Source organism: Talpa occidentalis, unplaced genomic scaffold, assembly GCF_014898055.3.
Source record: "Talpa occidentalis isolate TD23 unplaced genomic scaffold, MPIMG_talOcc4v2.1 talOcc4.5, whole genome shotgun sequence".
Taxonomy (NCBI): domain Eukaryota; kingdom Metazoa; phylum Chordata; class Mammalia; order Eulipotyphla; family Talpidae; genus Talpa; species Talpa occidentalis.
This window is the reverse complement of record NW_023604861.1, coordinates 7,586,481-7,606,333: the sequence shown is the minus strand read 5'-3', so window position 1 is coordinate 7,606,333 and position 19,853 is coordinate 7,586,481. Positions and strand designations below refer to the sequence as shown.

At 45.8% G+C, this 19,853-nt stretch overlaps 2 protein-coding genes across 2 annotated transcripts in view; one reads left to right on the top strand and one right to left on the bottom strand.

Annotated features, from left to right (window-relative positions):
- The window catches only part of UBAC2 (UBA domain containing 2), a 121,718-nt gene that overhangs the window by 59,627 nt on the left and 42,238 nt on the right, over positions 1–19,853 (top strand). The window contains exons 5-6 of the mRNA XM_037528756.2: positions 15,695–15,818; positions 19,200–19,247. Coding sequence (XP_037384653.1) covers positions 15,695–15,818; positions 19,200–19,247 — 172 coding nt within the window. The remainder of the gene's footprint in view (positions 1–15,694; positions 15,819–19,199; positions 19,248–19,853) is intronic.
- On the bottom strand, positions 277–10,396 carry GPR183 (G protein-coupled receptor 183). The gene is made up of 2 exons (XM_037528755.1): positions 10,330–10,396; positions 277–1,984 (listed from the first exon to the last, which is right to left on the bottom strand). The coding sequence occupies exon 2, from the start codon at positions 1,952–1,954 to the stop codon at positions 881–883; it is 1,074 nt and encodes a 357-aa protein (XP_037384652.1). The 5' UTR covers positions 1,955–1,984; positions 10,330–10,396; the 3' UTR covers positions 277–880.

The following is a 19,853-nucleotide window of genomic DNA, read 5'->3' as shown; positions in this document are numbered from 1 at the left end:
CTCCTCCCCGCTCTTTCTGGTAACCCGACTAGTGAAACGGATGCATGGTACTTCTGACCTGAGTAAAAAAGAAAGGATTCTCTAGAAACCCAAGAAAAACCGAGCATGTTTGCATATTTTTTATTCCCAAGAAGAAGTAAGCAAGCCGACCCTCCTCCCGGTGGGTACCCCCACCTGCAACCCAGCCATGCCCCTGACAGAGGCCTTTAAGTTCTTTGCCGGCTGTCTGGGGGGAGCTCATGCTGCCTCCATCACACCACCCATTACAACGTTGCTCTCCAAATCCACGTGCTAATTATATTCTCCTGTAACTTCTGCTGCTAGTTGACAGTGAACATTCAGGGACATACTCAGAATTTTGTAGCATCCTGCTCTTTATTCAAAGAGTTGCTTGAAACAAAATTTGATGACTCAGAACAAAATAAAACAAGCTGGTGTTGAGGAGATAAAGTCTAAGAGTAAAAGAAACATAGATTGAAGAAATACATTACCCCCCCAAAAAAAAACCCCGCAACTATGTTACAGTATTAACATTTTTACACTGGTAATATACAATCTTATCAGTCTTTTCTCTTGCCGACTCACTGGCAGGAAATTGTAATGATTAAATTTTTCAGCAACACAAACCTTTTCTTTCTGCACTGAGTTATTTAACCACCCTTTTGGTGGCTCTTTACAAATTAGAACTTTGCTTTTTGCTGTCCTAGAGTGTAAAAAATACATACTTGTCACTTTACATCCAAGTTAGCGATGAGAACGTGCCCCATGAAAAGAATTTAAAAGACTCCAACTTGGAAGTTGGACAATCATTTCGCCTTGTAAAAGATCCTGCAAAGTGGCTCATACAATTTCTTTGGCTATAGATCCAAAAGTTCGCTTTTTACTTTCCGTTTAAAGACTTGTTATGTATCATCATTTGAGTTTCTGTCATTTCCCGAGAGTTTTCTTCAGGGACTGACTTTACGGCACTGGAAATTGACACGCTGACTTGACGTTTCAGCATCTTCATCACCTTTCTCTTGTACCCTTTGCATGCAAAGAAGTATATAAAGGGGTCCATGCAGCAGTTGAAGTTCATCAGGCATACTGTGACATGCAGAGAAATCTGGAATGACTGTCTTTGGCTGCACTCCAGGACATCAGGAAAAATAAGCTTCTTTATCATGTGTTGAATGATTGCCATATGGTAAGGGGTGAAACAGAGGACAAACACCACAATGATCAAAACAATCGTGTTGAGAGCCTTTTTGTTTACACCAGATTTCTCAGTTAGCGGGTTTTGTTTGGCAGTTTTAAAGAGTTTGCAGCAGATTTGTGAATAGCAGATGAGAATGATGATGAGCGGTAGCACGTACCCAATGAAACAGGCACCAAGCAGAATCCAGGGAAGCCCTTTTGTTTCTTCAAAGTTTGGATATTCCATGCATGTAGTCCTTTCCTCCTCCAGCTTCGACATAGGTTTTATCAGTAGTGGGAGGGTTTGAGCAAATACAAGAATCCATACAATAATGCAAATGCATTTTGCATGTTCAATTCTTTTTATCTTGTTGTACCGCAGAGGGTGCACCACTGCAAAGAAGCGGTCGATGCTCAGGCAGGTCATGAAGTTCACACCCGCATACGTATTGATGTAGAACAGGAGAGCAGTTACCCTACACAGAGCCTCGCCCAGTTTCCAGTCGAAGCCCAGTGCGTAGTAGGCTATGCGTGTCGGCAAGGCGGTGGTAAACAGTATGTCAGAAATCACCAGGTTTGTTGAATATAGGGTGGTAGAGTTGATCTTTTTCCTGTTTTGGAAGATGACAACCAAAGCTAACATGTTCCCCACGAGCCCAACCACGAAGACAATGCTGTAGTGCAGGGGCATCAGCACCCTGGCTGTGCTGCGGTGCTCGTAGAGGTCACAGTTGCTGCCTGGAGGGGCCGGAGAGAATGTAGTGAGATTGTCGTCCATCTTTATGTCCCTCAGCAGCGTACAGGGTCTCTAGAAAAAGCCAAGAAGGGTGTTTTTTTAATTGAAAGCATCTCTAGCTAAAAGCAATAGGAACTGCCTTTTTTAGGTCTCATTTTTTAATTTCAAAATGAATATAGCTTTTAAAAGTATCATGTGTGGGACATGACTTAAATATAACAGGAAGAACAGAGAATAGACATTATGTCTTTGTTCACACAATTTGATGATTTAGGCAAAACTTTGGCAAAGGAACTAGAACCACCTCATGAGGCCAGATGCGTTTTTGTGACTGGAGGGAAGGTGTTAATCCTGTAGGCAGACACAGCCCCTTTCTTTTTCTGAATCATTGTCTGGTTAAGATAAAGTCAGGTCGAGAACCCCCTCCACACACATTTCAGACAGGCATAAAATTGCTTTTTCATTGAAATTCAGTTGGGCGCCTCTTTTTTTTTTTTTTTAGCCGAATGCATATCACTGCCAGGAAATGAAATCAGTCACACATTTATGTATTGAAATGTGAACTTACCACACTGATCTGATTTGTGTTAACCTAGAGTATAAGAAACATGTTTTGGCCTTGTTAGGAACTAAAAGTTGGGTCTTTAGAAAAGAAGAAGACAATGACTACGACAACCCTCGCACAAATGAGAATAGAGAAGGAGAAAGAAAACTCTCAGCTGCTTCCAAGAGGAAAATTTTAAATTAATTTTGACCTGTATCTTCCCCCCAGGTGCTCCACTAATGCCTGCTGCACACACCCCTGGCATTTGCTCATGGTGGTGAGCGTTGCGAGGGTGGGTTTATGTTCCACTTCACTCCCTTGACGTCTTCATGGATCGGTGTGGCCGGTGTGTGTCACATGAAGATCTTTGCCTTGAGGCATAACTGACGTGACCTTACAGTAGTTCCAGGAGCACAGCATAATCGCTGATGTCTGTGTGGTGGAAGCCCACAGCCCCCACACCCCCTGGCACGGCCCACACACAGCGGCGCAGAGCTGGTGATGGGTTAGGCAGCAGGTCTGGCATAGACCTCTAGTAGGCGCTCCAGTGGGAATGCGGAATTGCTTAGCTGCTCCCTGGATGAATCTTTGGATCATTTCTAGTTCTTTTCTTGATATAAATCATGTTAGCATAAAATTTCAAGTCATGGGTTGAAAAGTGAAAAATTCCTGCTACAGGAATCCAAATATGAGGGTGAACTTTGATAAAACTGACAAAGAACAGAGCAATAAGTTCTGTGAGGGTATGTTTAGAAGAAAAATAATTTTCTAAGACCGTCTTGGTATGCAAACCTCATCTGAAAGTCACTAAACTGAAGAGAAAATTTCAATCTAGCTGGTGCTGCTGCTGCTCTATCCTGAAGGAGGAAGACTCCGGCCTCGCTGTGTCCAAGCACAGCTGCACATGGACATCTGTAGCCGCCGCACTGAGGTGGGCCTCCCCTAACTTAGTTCTGACAGTCTTAAGGCAGGGGTGCTAACAGACAGTGTGGGTTGTCTGGGGGTGGCAAAGGTGTTACAGATGTGCATTACATACACACATTCAGCGTTGACAGGCTAGGTGTTAAAATAAGGCAATACAGCTTAAAGCATGAGGGACCAAAAATGGAAGTAAAACTTTTTAGTAGAAGACAGGAAAAGAGGCTCTGAGAAAAAAAGCATAGAATGAGGATGATAAATAGAAAACACAAAATAAGAGGATAGAAACATGTCACAACAGATTACTAAAGGTTGAACTTGTCTGTTAAAAGACAGAGATTGTCAGTTTGGGTTTTCAAAAATCTCAGCTCCATGAGGCTTCAAGAATCGTAACTGCTGTGATTTGGGAAGGTTGAAAATAAAGGTGAGGAAACCGCAGAGCAGGCAGATCCCGGCCGTGGAAGGCCAGGGTAGCACAGTTGACACCAGAAAAGGCAGAATTCAAGGCACATTTGCTATTCATAGGGATAAAGAGGTCACTACAAAAGTTAAAAAGAAAAAGCCACAAATAAAAATAATCATGAATTGACTAGTCATAGCAAACTTTGACAGAGTTTAAAGGTGAAATTGGCGCATACACAACCGTAATGGGAGATTTTAAACACATTTTATTAGAGTCAGCAAGATAAAAAAGAGATTGAAGGCTTAGAAGATTGACCCAACTTGACGTAAAAAATTGTGCTGAAAACACAAAGTTATTTGCAAATTTGACCACATACAAGGTCTTCAGAGATACCTCAGAACTTTCAGAAGATCATCATAGCAGATCACATCAACAATAAAAGGATAAAGGATAAGTTTACAATCTAAAAACATACTTATAGGGAATTTATTGTTAAGAAATAACAGTGCAAATTTTGAAGTCCTGGGAACTAAATGACAACAGTGCTACATGCAAGAGCTGGGTGCAGCCTGAGTGTGTCCCAGGCAGAGGCACAGCCTGGATTGACCACCTTGACTTTTTTAAAAAAGGAAAAAAATGGAAAATAAAGAGATTCATACAGCTTCAGAAGCTAAAAAAGAACTGAGTTTTGCCCAAAGAAAGTAGAAGGAAATGATAAAAAATAATTGCAGAAATTAATGAAATGGAAAACAAAACAAAAAACTAACAAATATGGACTTTCTCTTTTGTGCAAGGAAAAAAATGGAGTCATTTTTGAAAAGCAAATCTGGGAATTACGATTGTGGAATAAAAGTAGAAAGAAATGTCATTCAGTGTTGCGAAAGGGTCCATGTGAGGAATGACTTTCAAAAACTTGGATTAGAACAAGGGAGATATGAAAATTCCAAGCAAGGGTTACAGCTTAGGGATAGGCATCAGGAATTTCCTCTAGGTATCTGACTACTGTGGGGAAAAAAATCTTTTTTTCTGCAAATCTCTTTGGTATTTTATTTTGAGGAGTATTTCAAAGCAGATTCATGGAAAATGTCTTTAAAATACATGGCAAGGGGACCTCTGGCCTGTACCCCAGTTCTTGTATGCACGAATAAATCTTTTTAAAAAAATACATGGCAAGGGGGAATAACGCGCCAAATGTGAATGGACCGTTTTGTCTCTGTAAAGCCATAGAGATCTGTGTGACTTTGCCGTCATCCTAACTGTAAATAGCAAACTCTTCTGCAGCAAAACAGCCTCCCAAGCATGTTTACTTACGGTTTTAAGTGGACCTGTGTATGGTTCTCTCTAGAATTGATTTCATTACTAGTAGATAACATTTCTTCAGACACTGTCTTCTCATTTTTGCATAACCGGACATGTTGACATGAACTGGTTAAGTTCTTTCTAGCCACAGAAAGGAAAAGCCCCTCCCCCTTTATTTAAATACTCCTTTATTATTACTTAGGAAAATTGCCTGGTGGCGATGTAATTTGTACTCTGGACACCTACCTGGAGGCATTTGTGATTTTTTTCCCAGAGTACATATATTTGCCCTCTGCAGTCCCAATGTCCTCATTGGATATTTATTTTCTTTGCTTTTATCTCTGGTAGAAAGAGAATACAACCTTCACTATATTCAAAGATTTAGTGTTAGAATACCCGCTGTTTGTTTTTGCTTTAAGATTTCGAAAACATTCCCTTTACCCCTGATACCCAGATGCTTAATAATCATGAGCATCTTACATGAAAAGGGTTTGACCTTCAAGTCATTTTGTTTAAATGAAGACCTTTGCAATGGGTCGGATGGGCCAGGTCATGACGCAATGATAATTCTTAGGAGGTTACTTCTCTGAAGTCAGGTTTGCTCAAGGCTGTGTTTACACCTTGAGAGGATGGGTATCAGAGTGCCCACAGCGAGAGAGGAAGCCCCGGGAGCAACCTATCAAACAGCCAGCGGAGTGACAAATGTGGGCGTGCAGATGCTGCTGTGTTTGTACTTTGTTAGGTGATCTGCCCTTTCTCTGGCTGATATGCAGTCCTCTGGCTATTTTCTTGACTAGAGGGAAGATGGGGGAGCCCGGGAGTGGGGGTAAATGAAACCCTGGGGAAAGAAGGGAGTGAGGAAGACCCCGGGGTTCATTGGAATGGCAGAGGAACTATAGACAGGCCCAGGTGCGCAGGCCCCAGGCCCCAGGCTGGGCTGCTCGGTGCCCCTGGACACAGATGCCGCACAAAAAAAGAAACCATTGTCCCTTCCTCCAGTTACCTAGTTTCATATTTGTCATGACTTGAAAAAGCCTCTTTGTCGTGGAAGCTGAGCAAACAGGGACCTTTGAGTTTGGTCCCGTGTCACACACGCCAGGGCCCAGCACTGAACCAGGAAGCCTCTTCCCCTTTGCTGGGGTTGGCTCAACAGCCATCATCTGTGGGTCGTGGTGCCAGTGCTGGTCTGGTAGGCAGGTGGGAAACAGCAGTCCCTCTGGTGGGAAGGAGACCCCCCAGGTCACTTCTTGGCAAAACAGAGTGTCCACTCCAGCCAGTACCCACCCCGTAACTTCCTGCAACGCTGAGGGGGGGTTTTCCCCAGCCAGCTCCAAGTCCTGAACCCATGGATCTCTCCACGTCTGGGGTCATTTTCTGAAGGGATGTGGGGAACACTGTTCAGAAAAGCACCGTGCTGGGGGAGCTGGTGCGCTCTGGCTTGTGGGATTGTGACCCTGTGACAAAGCCAGGCTCTCAGCACCTCTCATAGCCCCACAGAGCGACATTTTCAGGACAGTCACCTTGCCCTGGGCTTCCTGCGACAGAGCAAAACCAGTTTGCCCCTCCCTGCCCCTCAGTGGCCTCCTGGCCCCTGCAGCTTTGCAAGCTTGTGCGGGAGGGTGGGCAGGAAAGTGAGGGTGCCTGACACTTGAATTACAAGGTTAGAGACCTAATTACACACTTGGGGTTTTACATCTTCCCGCTATTTTTCTTATACCTTTCACTGATTGGTTCTTGTGTGGCTTTTTGCAGCTCTGGTGGGCATGAGCATGGTCTGCGATGTGTCAGAGATGAAGGCCAAGAGGGGGTGATTTGAAGGACTTGAATCACGTGATGTAATGTTTAGGAACAGGAGACAAGAGAAGCCCTGGTATCGTGTTCATTTCACTGTGAGGAAGAGATACCCTATGTCCCTGCATCCATGATTTGACGTGTGTGTGTGTGTGTGTGTGTGTGTGTGTGTGTGTGTGTTGGGGGGTCACTGAGTGATATATATAAAGGGCGCTTTGTCATGAAGGCCTGAGTCCCTGTCAGCGTTACCGTCTGACATCTCCAGAAACGTTTATAAAAACAGTGCATACCTTTTCTACTCAGAGAAAAGGGAGGGTCAAGTTTTAGACTTTGTGTCTACTATCTCTGGAAATGCATCAGAATCATTCAGTACCTCGTTTTATGAATAAAAAGAATTCCAGAGACTTTGCTAAGAGCCTTCCTTCAGAACGGGTGTCATGAAGGTGTCCAGTATGCCCTGTCCCCCCCTCAGCAGCTGCCTCCTGCCTGTTAGCGCTTTCTGGGTCCTCAGCCTCCTGACCCTCTTGTGCACCAGGCATTTGGCCATCTTTGCCTTGCTCCCACACCCCGGCCTGTCTCCGAGCCACCCTAATGTCCCCTGGAGCTGCTGCAGCTGCTCTTGTGATGCCCCTCACCCCACGGTTCCCCCATAGGACCTCCCCCACACGGATCCCTCACATAGGCCCCCTCAATGACCCCTCACACAGGCCCTCACACTGGCCGCCCCCCACGCGGACCCCTGAGCCACTGCCCTGAGAACCCCAGGCAAATGGAGACACACAATGTCCCTCGTAATGGGGATCTGTTTGCCTCCCAATCTGGGTTTCTAGCCCCTTCCTGCTCACCACGCCTTGGCTGCAGCCATTCTCAGCCACTCGTGTCTTGCTGTCCTATTCTCCCACAGATCTGCATTTCTGACACTCAGCCTCTGTCTAGCCTTCCTTCCTGACCCTGTCCTCAGTGCCAGCTTTCCTTAAGCCTTCCTACAAAATCTGCTGCTGCTGGAAGCTTCCTGACTGTATCCTTTTCTGCTCCCTCAGCAGCTCTCCCAGAAAGGCAGCGTGGGGCTTGCTAGGGCTCTGTCTCTGCGGTCACGTCTGTTGTTGAGTGTTGCTCATCACTGGGCTGTGAAGACCTGAGGGTGTGATGTTAGTTTTGTTCTCTCTCCAGCTGACCCCTGATAGGTGCTCCGTACATAGCCATTAAGGACTAGCAGACCCCAGCTCCCTTGATCCTCAGTCCAAGGTCGTCAGTAAACCACAGTGATTAATAACAGTAACTAGACTGGGCACTCCGCTGACATCAATCCCTGGCCCCTCTCACAACGCCCACAGCTCAGCTTCTGGTGGTGATGCTGAGGCCAGGACACCTGTGTGACCTGCCTGTAGGCACGGGGTCAAGTGTCAGGTCCCATCTAGGCAGCGTGGCTCCAGAAGCCACACTGGGTGCTGCAGGGTTTGTCCCTAGCTCCTGTTTCTAACATGATCTCATGTGATTCATAGAAACCAAACACAGCAGACATCGCCACATCCACATGTACCAGCTCTTCCCTGTCTGGGAAAGGAGGGGCCTGGCGGACGGGTGGGGGGAGGGCGGGAGATGCGTTTGCTTTAAATACAGGAGTTTGTGGATTTGTTTGTAGTGGGCTTTATAAATTAATTTCAGTTTTGCTACTTTAAACAATACATCTGGAGTACAGTTTGGCCTGAAATCTCTGTTGAAAGAAGATGATGCCTACCTGGGACAGTCTTATGGTGTTAACTTGTGCTTAAACTACTCTCTAGGTATCTGCAGATATTTAGCAAAATGTTTATTCTTCTCTTTGTGGTTTCCAGACACCACAGGGATCTTGGTCACCTCTAGAAATTTCAGAGGACTCTGGCATGTGTTCCCTCGCCTTCCACGGAGGCCCCATGTCTCACACACTTCTCGGGAAGCTGAGACTGGTTAGGGACCAGCAGACACGTCCCAGCCTCTGCACATGCCCCATTAGGCCCTTTGAACAGCCCCATAGAGCCTTCTCTGTAGTGGGGAGAAAAGGACCACTTGCCCCCTTTATGCGGTGGTAAGCTCTTTTTCTAAAAGCAAACCTTCCTAAGGAAGTGGCTGATTTTATCTCATGCAGCCTTTCACCCCAGAGATAAAATGTTCCAGAGCCATGCTACAGTAGACGTCTGGGAAATGCCTGTAAGGTACCCCAGGCGTGAAAATCAGGCAGCCACCTGAGCTGATACATGTCCCATTACATGGCTGGTCCTGCTACTGATAAGCACTTGGAAGCCAGTGGAAAGTAATTTCTAGAAGTAATCACCAGCACCGCTACCACACATGATGGGTGAGCAGGAACAGTGAGGATTCTGTGGAGCAGAGGTATGACCACGAAGCCCAGTTCACCCGAGAGGGAAAGCGCACACTTCCTGGTCTCCTCGCAGCTTGTAATTCGCCACCTTCAGCTCAGTCTGGACACAAATATTGGCAAATCACTGCCTGGAATGCCTTGTTCTGTTATATTTTTTAGGCATATCAAAGTCCTAAAAGTATATATGAAGATGTGTTCAACTTTACTGATCACCAAGTAAGTCTAAAGCAAACAGATTTTTTTTTTTTACTTAACAAATTAATAGCTGGCATTCAGAATTAAAATAATCATGTTGGCTGAGAATCTGTGAAATCCAGAATATCCATCAGGGGTGGGAGAGGGGCGGGGGGAGGTAAATTGGAAAAATTTTTATAAACCGAAAACTACAATTTATAGCTAAAAAATAATTACTGCCTCAAGAATTCTATTACTGGTATTTTCTGGCCTGAGAAAGAATAGAAAGTATAAAAGCATAGAAATAATAGAAGAATAGAAAAGACTTTTATATTAATAATGTGGTCCAACAGTGAAATGTAACATCTCTTATTTTAAATGGTGCTCAATAACTTGGTATATATGCAGTATCCGAAGTGCCGGAAGTCTCCATTTTCAAGTAACTTTTACTTTTCCCTCCATGTTAAAGTATCCTGAAATTCCTGAAATACTGGCATTATTTGCTGATTTATACTTGATACTCCCTTTTTGTAATTGTGAGTTCACCCCAAAGTACAAAGTAAACCTTCGTATTTGGCAAAGATATTTCTGGCAGGATCTATTGCTTTCCCTGAGCCTAATGGTAGAATGCCAGAGGCTGAGCTATAGCAATATCACTGCCGGAATTTTTGTTTGAAATGCTTATAGATGAGTATGGAAGAGTCTTTCCCTTAGCTTTAGACCCTTCATTATGCTTTCAATTTTTTCTCTTTCTACATTTTAAAAGGACAGGCTTGTCAGGAAAAGGAGAAACAGTGAGGCACCTGCGTGCTCACAGGCGGGCAGGAGAGCTGCCTCTCCCCAGTGCAGAGACCGGACTGATGGAGCGTCCTCCAATTTTCTTTTAACTCAAAACAAGTTGTTGAAAAAGTAAAATATCTGGTCCTTACCTCTCAGGGGCTTGCCGGAGCGCCTGTCTAGCGGCAGTTAGTATTTCCCCAGACTGTGCAGGCTGACTTTGGCATGATGTTTAAAGGAGACTGTGGCGACACCCTTTTATAGTGGTGGCTTTTTTTTTTTCACCCTGTGTGAGAGCATAGTTTGATGGCGCGCTTTTTTTTTTTTTTAAATGGGAAGTGAGAATTTCTGTTAGTGATTTTTTGACATGGTTATCCAAAAACCCCTTGGAATTTATGCATTGCTGATATCTATGGAACTTTATAAATTTTTCTGCAAAGATTTAAGTATTAAAAAAATTCTTTGAAAGAGACTGAAGGATTAAGCCTTAGCCAGAACCAAAAAAAAAATTATAGTCACATATGATTTTGTATCCATGTTCTGTTTAAAAGTATGGTTTTAAGACATGTTTTTAAGGAAACAAATGCCAGCATTGACAATTCTGGCTCCCTGTAAACTTGGTGTAGCTATTGGTTCCGTGGCCTGTCAACAGCTCATGCCAACGAGGCCTTGGTTTCTGTGCTGAATGGAAGAGACACGCTTTGGGTTATGCACGGAGTGGCCCATGTCTTCAGGCAGGAGCTGCCCGACTGGGAACTGAATCGGGAACTGCAGGGACACATAAGAGTGGGTGGAGGCCCTTCCCGCCAAGTCCAGTCTTCGGCACACACACCGACGGGGACCTCTGCTGATCAGAGTCATAGAGTTGTAGTTCTGTTTAGTTTGGCTCTTTTCAAACCAACCAAGTCACATGGCTCCCAAAATGAAATTTATTTGGAGGCTAAATGACTAGAAGGAAAGCGCTCAGAGCAGGAGAGGCACTCTTTACAGGCGTCTGGCCTGGTCTCCATCCCACTGAGCACCGGGCACTGCAGAGGTGGCTGGTGATGGGCAGAGGTGGCTCAGAGCAGGCCCCAGGGTTGAGGGGTCTGCACCTAAGTCTCAGGAGGAATCAGAGGGGAAACTGAGGACGTGCAGCCATAGCAGGAACACACACCTCGGCCTTGAGCACTTGGAAGCTGTCTACGGGGACGAGGGCAGGTAGTACATGGGAATCTTCCTGTCTACAGAGAATAGAAGGACGGTCAGGAAGAGGAAGTTCCTGGAGAGAGATTTCAAACCAGATACCCATGTTGTTCTCAAAAGTTGGGGTGGTGAAAGAGTAAGCTATCTCTCTTTTACATGCTCGCCTAAGTGAGATGGCTGTGTGGGGGCCCGTGTGGAGAGAATTGAATCATTTGTAGTTCAGTGGCCTCAGAGGCCCTTCTCCTTCAGGATTCTGTCAGAATGGCCTGTGGTTTTAGCCTGTCGTGATACTGCTACATTTAGAAGCCCACTCGCTTCTAAAATGCTGGGGTTCTTGTCAACCGGAAGATCCACAACTCACCTGAGTCCTTTGGCCCTCCACCTCACTCTATAAAATAAAGGTAATGAGCTAAAAAAAATCACCAAGATCATTACTAGTATAAAAATTCTGTGAGGGGGAATATAGAGAGATTTGATGATTTGGTGGGTAAATATGATAAAGTATTCCAAAACTAGTTCACCTAACCTTGGATTGACGAAGAAGTCACCACTGGCGAGTTTTCGGCTTGTTTAAAGACCATCCTGTGGGGGTTCGCTTTTTAATTTTTGAAATAGTAATTATTAAGTAAAACATTGCTGTACAGTGACCTCAGCCTGATAAAGCAAATGTTCTAGCAAACCAGCCCTAGGGATGAGAGAGGGTAATTGTCCTTCCAGGTGCTGGTGACGTTTATGTGACGTCATGTCGTGACTTTATCACTGTTGAAAGTTACCAGGATTTTTCTGATTATAAAGTGGAGTCAGCATCCTTTTCTGTAGAAGAGGTGGGCTGGACGTGTGTGGCCTGAGCTGACAGTTTGTGTTACCTGTCCTGTCAATTACAATCATGAATGTGTAGTTGATACTCAATAAATATCAATGACATTGGTTGAGGGAATGAACAAATTCTTTATTAACCAATTTTTCTCTGTTCTCTACTTGCGCTTCAATGCTGAAGCCAGATTAGGGCTTCCAGAAATTAGCTGTTCACAGTAGGAGAGGGGTCAAGCTGAATTACTGTTGACAGTGTAAGGAACAGACATTGTCATAAAATAAGGAAAAGAAAAAAAACTAGTCAATGACTAATAACGTTGTCATATTTTGTGGAGTCTGTGTGTATAGAAATAGCAATGGAAAATTTCTACAAAACAACCTCTATAACCAGTGTCTGAAATGTTTGCCTTTGTGTTATAGGTCTGTGTGGTCTAGTGTTTAGTCATCACTTAAAAACTTCACAATGATCATTAACTTCTAAGGAATTTTTAAACTTCTTCTATTGGCATATAAGACATGAGCTGTGGTCATTAAAATTCCTACCAGTATTTTCTTAGACTCTTTTGAAAGGTAGCCTCAAACAAGAACGCTGCTTCAGATATTTTTTTGTAACATCCTTGTTGACACTTGTTTGCTGAATGCAAACTAGGTCTTCTATAAATTCAGTCCCTGAAAGAACATGTTCTGTGGCGAGACCTCTCAAGTGCAACCGAAAGAGTTTTCTTATTATTACCAAGAGACCAACAGGCTATATTTTGAGTACTTATAAGAAACCATATGTTTTAATCCCATTAAAAATCATAAAAAACGAGAGGAAGGATTTTTTCAATAAAAGGCAGACTCTGCTGCTTGGTTATACCATTTTAAAGAGAAAATCATTTATTCAGACATTTATTGAGCAGCCACAGCATCAGGCACAGTTCTAGACAATGGGACAAAATGGAAAAAAGCCCCACAGAAATCCCCACCCTCATAGGGCTTCCATTCTGATCTGGGAGACTCGATAAACTAGGTGCGTAGTAGATGAGAAGGTGATAGGGGTTCTGGGGAGAGGAAATGGGGAGTGCACCGTGGGGGAGGGGTGGGCTGGGGGCGGGAGGGCTGCACCTGGGTTGGGGCAGCAGGGCGGACTGCTCTCCGCGTGAAGACGGCCTGATGCAGAGTCTGTCTGGCAAAGGCGGCCAGGAGAGGGCAGGAGCAGAGGGGCACCCATGGGCGCTGCCGAGTGGGCAAGAGCACATTCAGGGCAGGTTTGGGGGCACCCAGAGCCCTGTGGGTCTCTGGAATGACTGAGGAGTCACTGGAGGAATATAAGCCCAGCAGGGACACACTTGTACCGTTGAATGAGAACACGTAGCTGTTGAGTGATGCTTGGGTTCTGTGTGCTATTCTTCTGTGTAATATTCAGAACGGCAAGTCCATTAAAATTGCTGTGTTCATTTAAAAAAAAAAATTCAGCAGACGCATTGTGTGGAAGGACCTGTCTCAGGCTCTGGGTCTGCAACACTGAGTAGCCATGCAGGGGCGCTCTGACAAATCCCCACACAGTTAGGGTGTGGATCACGCGCCGGTGGGCAAGTAAGGTCTGTGCCATCGCCCCCCAGTCAGCGAGCTCCTTGCTGGGCCAGGCTGTGTGGCAGATGTTAGGGGAATGAAGAGGTCGCCTTTCCTTCCCTGGCTGGGCCGGGTGTGGGGTGCGCCCAGTCTGGGGAGTGGGGGACCAGGCGAGTGGTGGCGCCTCCGCAGCTGATATGAGGTGCCATCTATGTCCCTCACACCCCCCAGCACGCAGGAAGCCGCGCTGCCCTCGCCCTGCACTCAGGTGGTCCCTGTTGGAGTTTGCGTCGCTGCAACCACTTACCACAGTGGCCGTGTGTGCACACGCCTTGCTCACGGTAGAGCTGAGAGGACAGTGAATGAGTTTTTACTAACGGTCTTTTAAAAATGGGAAAATCCACACAAGGCTGAGAGGGCGCCGTGTTTCCAGAACATGATAGGCCATTTCTTGGTAGAAGTGGAGAATATTTTTTTGGATTTTCTTATGTCCAGAAAGAGTTCATGGGGCCTCCCTGGTGGCACAGGTGGTTGAGTGCAGCACTGTGAAGCTGTCGCAGCCTCCACGGCGGTGGTTCGATTCCCGCCCGGTCGGGGAGAAACCCACATGGCACAGCAGACCTCTCCTGTCTCACCTGTTGCTCCCCTCAGCAGTGTGTATTTAGGTCCTTCTGGCAGTTCTGCTCCCCACTCTGTCTCTGGTGGATTCTCTCACCCTCCCATGCCTCTGGTCTGTACCCCAGTGTTTGCATAAATAAATAAATCTTTTTAAAAAATAAAAGTTCATGGTACTGATGCTGCGCACTCCAAAAGAGGGAAGGTGGAGGGTAGAGTGAGTGACTTAGCCGGGTGGGCACAGGTGTGTGTCCAAGCCTCTCTGCCCCTGAGCGAGGCATTGCTCTGCCAAGGGGGCGGTGGGACCCCTGGATCTGGCTGGCCCCCTCTAAGGACTGTTCACAGAAACACCGAGGCCAGGCAGCTTCCAGGGTGAAGAAGAGGGCGCCTTCCCCCCAGGAGGAGCGGAGCAGCGCCTGGAAGGGCTGAGCTGTGGGCTAAGCTGAGACATGGGAAGGGCGTGGAAGGTGAGAGGCTGCTACTCGGGGTGTCTGAGGCTGCTGGGCCTGGGGAGCGCCTGTGGGGGCTGGGTTTCGAGGGGAGCAGGCCAGGTGTGAGGAACTAGACGGCTGAGAAAGAGTCACAGGCTTGGTATTCCATGCTGCCATTTCGGTTTCCCCTTTGGATACGGGCAGCTGGGGAAAGAAGGTTTAGATGGTGTGACCTGCTCAGCGCCGTTTCATGAGGAGCAGAGTTGGCAGTGTGGAGAGATGGACTGGAGAGGCAGCGGGCCCCAGTAGAGAGACACCTGTGACTTGAACAGGTCGGGGTGAAGGAATGGATGACTCCTGACCGAGTGGGGCCATGTGGGCAGCGGGGGACTGGCTGGTCGTCTTAGTCATGCAAGAAGAGCCGGTTGTGGGACCCTGGCAAGGGGCGGTGGTGTGAGCAGTTGTAGGAAACCCAGCCTGAAACAGGGTCCAGGACAAAAGGAGGAAGGCATTTGAGGAAGGGAAAGCAGGGCTGGTGAGCGGTGCGGCTCGGTCTGCAAGGCAGCTTCGGGACCCGGCGGTGATCAAGGATGACGTGTCCTCTGTGGTCGCGTCCCTTTCTTTAGCTGTGAAGATGTTCATGGGAAGAAAACGTAGCAGCAACTTTAACTTTTCTTACAATGCCTGGCATTTTATTAGTACACGTGGAACCACTTCTTGGTGATAGGATCAGAGTTTTCATACAACATTACAGAAGTAGAAAGGATTTTGGGTGTGAGGTATCGAAACCCACTTGTGTGTGTAAGATCATGCTTTTTCAGACAGGTCAAATTTTAAGCCGCGCTCCCCCAAGTTCACATTTACTGTTGGCGTTGTCATTTATCATGCCTTTCTAATTTTTGTTTGTTTGTTTGCACAGCCTGGCACCTGTGTTTGCTCTCTTTGTGCCGTTTTACTGCTCCATTCCGAGAGTCCAGGTGGCACAAATTCTGGGCCCACTGTCCATCACAAACAAGACGTTGATTTATATCCTGGGACTGCAGGTACAGTACGCGTTTTTATTGTTCACATTTCTTTAACCAGACCTTTTGGGGTTTTTTGGTGTGTGGGGGGGATTGTCTTTTTCTCATTTGATCTCCTTGAAAACAATGTTTTGTTCCCATGAGTTTGGCTTCGTGATCTCTATCAAATGTTCAAAGGAAGTGTTACAGAGCAAAAGCATCGGGGCATATACGGTACTAGAATACTCTCATGGCCTTCAGAAATCTGATAAGAGTGTTCGCTGTAATTTGTATCAGTGGAAAATATTTTAATTTCATCATGCAGTTGCGTGTAACTGCTTTTTAAAAATCACAGTATGAAGTGGAAACAAAGGAGGATAGTCAAAAGGTGGAGAGTGGAAAATTGCTGTAGAAATTAATTTAGTGAATACAGTTTCCCAAGAATAAAGCTCTGAAGAAGAAACCAGGTGCAGCCTAGCAGCCCGAGCCCTGGGGTTTGCTAGAAGCGCTGGCAACTTCACGACTCGCACGGCCTGGATATTCACTGCTTGCTAAAGCGTTGGACCTGAAGACCAGTAGAGTGTTTGTCATCTGACTTAAATGAAAGGAGACCGTCTTCTCCAATATCCAGTGCCCATCGGTCACTCTCTGCTGGGCTCCAGGCCTGGGGGTGGACGACCCGCTTGCCGTTGAGTTTTCTACCTGTAACACTTGTCACTTTTCTTTCGCTCTCACACCTTTTGATGTCAAGTTTAAGTCTGTTGTTTCCTGTGGTTCCACGTTAGCTCAGCCTCTTAATCCACTCTTCATGCTCAGAACATTCCTTATCCCACACACATCACACCGGATACCCGTGTCGCTGTCAGATGCGCTCCCCCATCCCCTTTTAACCTTTAGCATTTCCTCCAACTTCTCTAGTCTGCTGCTGGGTGTTATCACTGGCTCATCTGGGGTGGGTGTTTCCTTATCACTTTTACAACCGTTTCTCATGAAATTGTCCTTGGTTTCTCAACCTGCACGCCGGTACACTCTCCCTTTCTCCTCCCCAGTTGTCACGGGAGCTCATAGCCCGTTTCTGCCGTTTATTCTCATTACTAGCATTTGCTGTGGCATGTTCAATATTGTTAAAAGATGTTAACAACCCAAAGCAGAACAAAATGGACGTTGGCCAGGAGACCCAAGCTCCGGCTCTGCCATGGCACTCTCTCGCTAAGACTCGGCCACATCACGGATGCCCTGTGACCCTCACGTTCACACTGCGGCTCCTTGCAGCTCCTCGTGACACAGCATCTTAGCGCAAAGAACATTGTTCAGTTTATGATGGAGTCTTTGGAGCTGAGGGAACTCTGGCTGCTTGCCCTGCCAATCATTTGCTTTGTCTGTCCCTCGAGGCTTCCGATATCTATCTCACTGGCTCATTCAAAGGCTCAGCGATATGTTGAGTGTTCAGTATAATCTGAGCCGATAAAAACTAAGTCAGTTAGTTGCTTTTATTAATTTCATCATGTATGTCTCTTCCACAATTGGTTTTTATGAGATTGTGAGTATAATATGTGTGTGTGTGTGTGTGTGTGTGTGTGTGTGTGTGTGTGTGTGTGTGTGTGTGTGTGTGTTAGTAGTAGATACCAGACAGTGGAGATGGAGCTGCCTCAGTGACTTTTTGATAAAATCTAAGCTTTCAGATGAGTGGTGCCTGGGTTGCTGATCCAGCACCACTCCCAACCCTCCCCCTCAGCAGCCTCAGAGCCTCTTTGCTCTCCACCCTTCCCTCCTGCTGGACCTTCACATACAAATATTTCCATGCCTTTCTGCACTCCCCACCACAGCATTCTGAAGTCAGGAACATGGGATGCATGAGTGGTTGAATAAATGACTTCAGCTATCACCACAAGAGCAAAAATGTTTGTGAAGGGTCATTTGAGCATAAATGGCTTAAGAGCCACGCCCTGCTAGGGGCTGCGGAAGGCAAAATTAGATGTGCTCACAGCACCTAGCGGGGAGCAGCATCCCTTCCACATGCAGAGCAGACACAGCCAGCACCAGAAATGCAATAAGAGGGCTGTGCAGGTCCAAGGGAAGTCACTTTTTCCTGACAGGGTTAACCGATACACTCGTCTTCACTTATGTGAGACGCAGCAGCCTGACGGGCTGTAGTAAGCCCAGGCTGGACTCGGGTATGCAGCCACCACCCACCAGGCCTCCGGCCTCCAGCAGATAACATAACCTTTCAGTTCAATAATGGAGCTCCCCTCATGGGGTGAATCGGAGGATTCAGTGAGTTTAACATGTGGCCGGCATTGAGACTCCCGCTTGAGCACCGTGAAAGTATTGGCCATTTTATCCATTATATTTCTAGAAGGAAATGGCCCCAAAATATTTTTCCACATAATTCTCACCCTCGTGATTATCAGTCATTTACACTAAACAAGAACACCTGCTGGGTCGAAGGGTTACATTTTAGGTCAAGGGATTGCATTTGAAGTCAGAGCCAGTGCTACCTCGAGAGCCAGCATCAGAGCGTGTCGGTTCCTTCCCCCCATGCTGTGTCACCTCTTACCTTTGGTGTCTGTCTTTGATGAATCTGTAGAACTCTGAGGTTTCACCTTCTACAATGTCAGAAATGTACCTGGGGGTCCTGCTGCTGGGGCACAAGCACCACCCCCCACGTCCCCATACACCCAACCCTCCTCACTGGGACATACAGCAGGCCGCTCGCTGCAGCCCTTGCCTCCCTGGTAGGAGTGCTTGGAGGTAGCTCGGGACAGGTCCCGGACACAAGTAATCTGGAAAACAGAGCTTTCATGAGACCTAATTCTAATTGCCTGCCATGCATTGACTTTGAAACCATCTGTTTGCTCAAACTGGAAAGAGGATGTCAGCAGGCACGAGTAGCACTGCACGGGGGCCAGTGTGCCCTGAAGTCTTCCTGGCTAAATCTGAGTAATAGTGATCAGAAATCAAAACGAGAAAATTATGGAAGCTGCTGTATATTTCATTACTGAACAACCATGGGATGGTGACTGCGTATTTTGTAGCATGGGATGGTGACTACATATTTTTGTATGTTGCTGATTTCTGGAAATTTTTTACATGTGGTATTTCACGCTGTTTAAATCAATGAATTCCCTTTTATAAATAAAACAGACCTTAAATTTCGCTTACTTGTCATTGCACAGGAGCGGGCAAGTTCAGCTAATCTGTTTTAGGTTCTAGAAAGGTTGAGAACTTGGTTTAAAAAAAAAGGAAAATTAATGTATTATTTTCTCTTAAATAGCAGAATTTATGTTTATTTTGTTTGTGTTGTTATATGTAATTAATATTTAACGTTAATGACTATGATTATAGTTCTATGATATAAAAATAAGTATGCTATGATTGGCAGTTGGATTTCATTTTTAGTTACCTTTTTTTTTTCTTTTATAGCTTTTCACCTCTGGTTCCTACATCTGGATTGTAGCCATAAGTGGACTTGTAAGTGTGATTTCTCCTCCCCCCCTCCTTCTGAAGAAGCTTTAGGAAAAACATAGATGATGGGTCATATTCAGTTATTTCCAACATTCTTTTAACCACATCAGTCTCTGGCTCAGCTCTACTTCCTTAGTGATGAAAAAGGAACAATTCCATGGATATATGGCATGAAAGTGCCTAATTTCTCTGTTTTCACCATAATTTTGGTAAAAGGTGTAGCCAAGTCTACTGCTGATATTGCTGTTTTAAATTGCATTAGTAGTTGAATTCATAGTAGGAGAAAATTGAAGGAAAAAGAAAATGAAGAAGTTGGGTTTACTAAAAATAATAAGGCTGTTCTGCTTGTTTTGTGAAGATACGTTGTCATGGAAGGGAAATAATAAGGCAAAGTGGAAAGTCAGGTGGGTTGGAATTGACTGAAGACTCATGGGGTCTGTGGCCAGAGAAGGAAGAAGGGAAAGAGGCCAAGGATTCGGGCCTCCCCCCTCCCCCCGGCCCTGGCACCACCGTGTCCCTTCTCACCCGCCCTGCCATCCAGTGGTATTTTAATAAGCATCTATCTAAAGCTCTGTTTATGAGGTATTTTAAAATGAAATCCAGAACATGGAA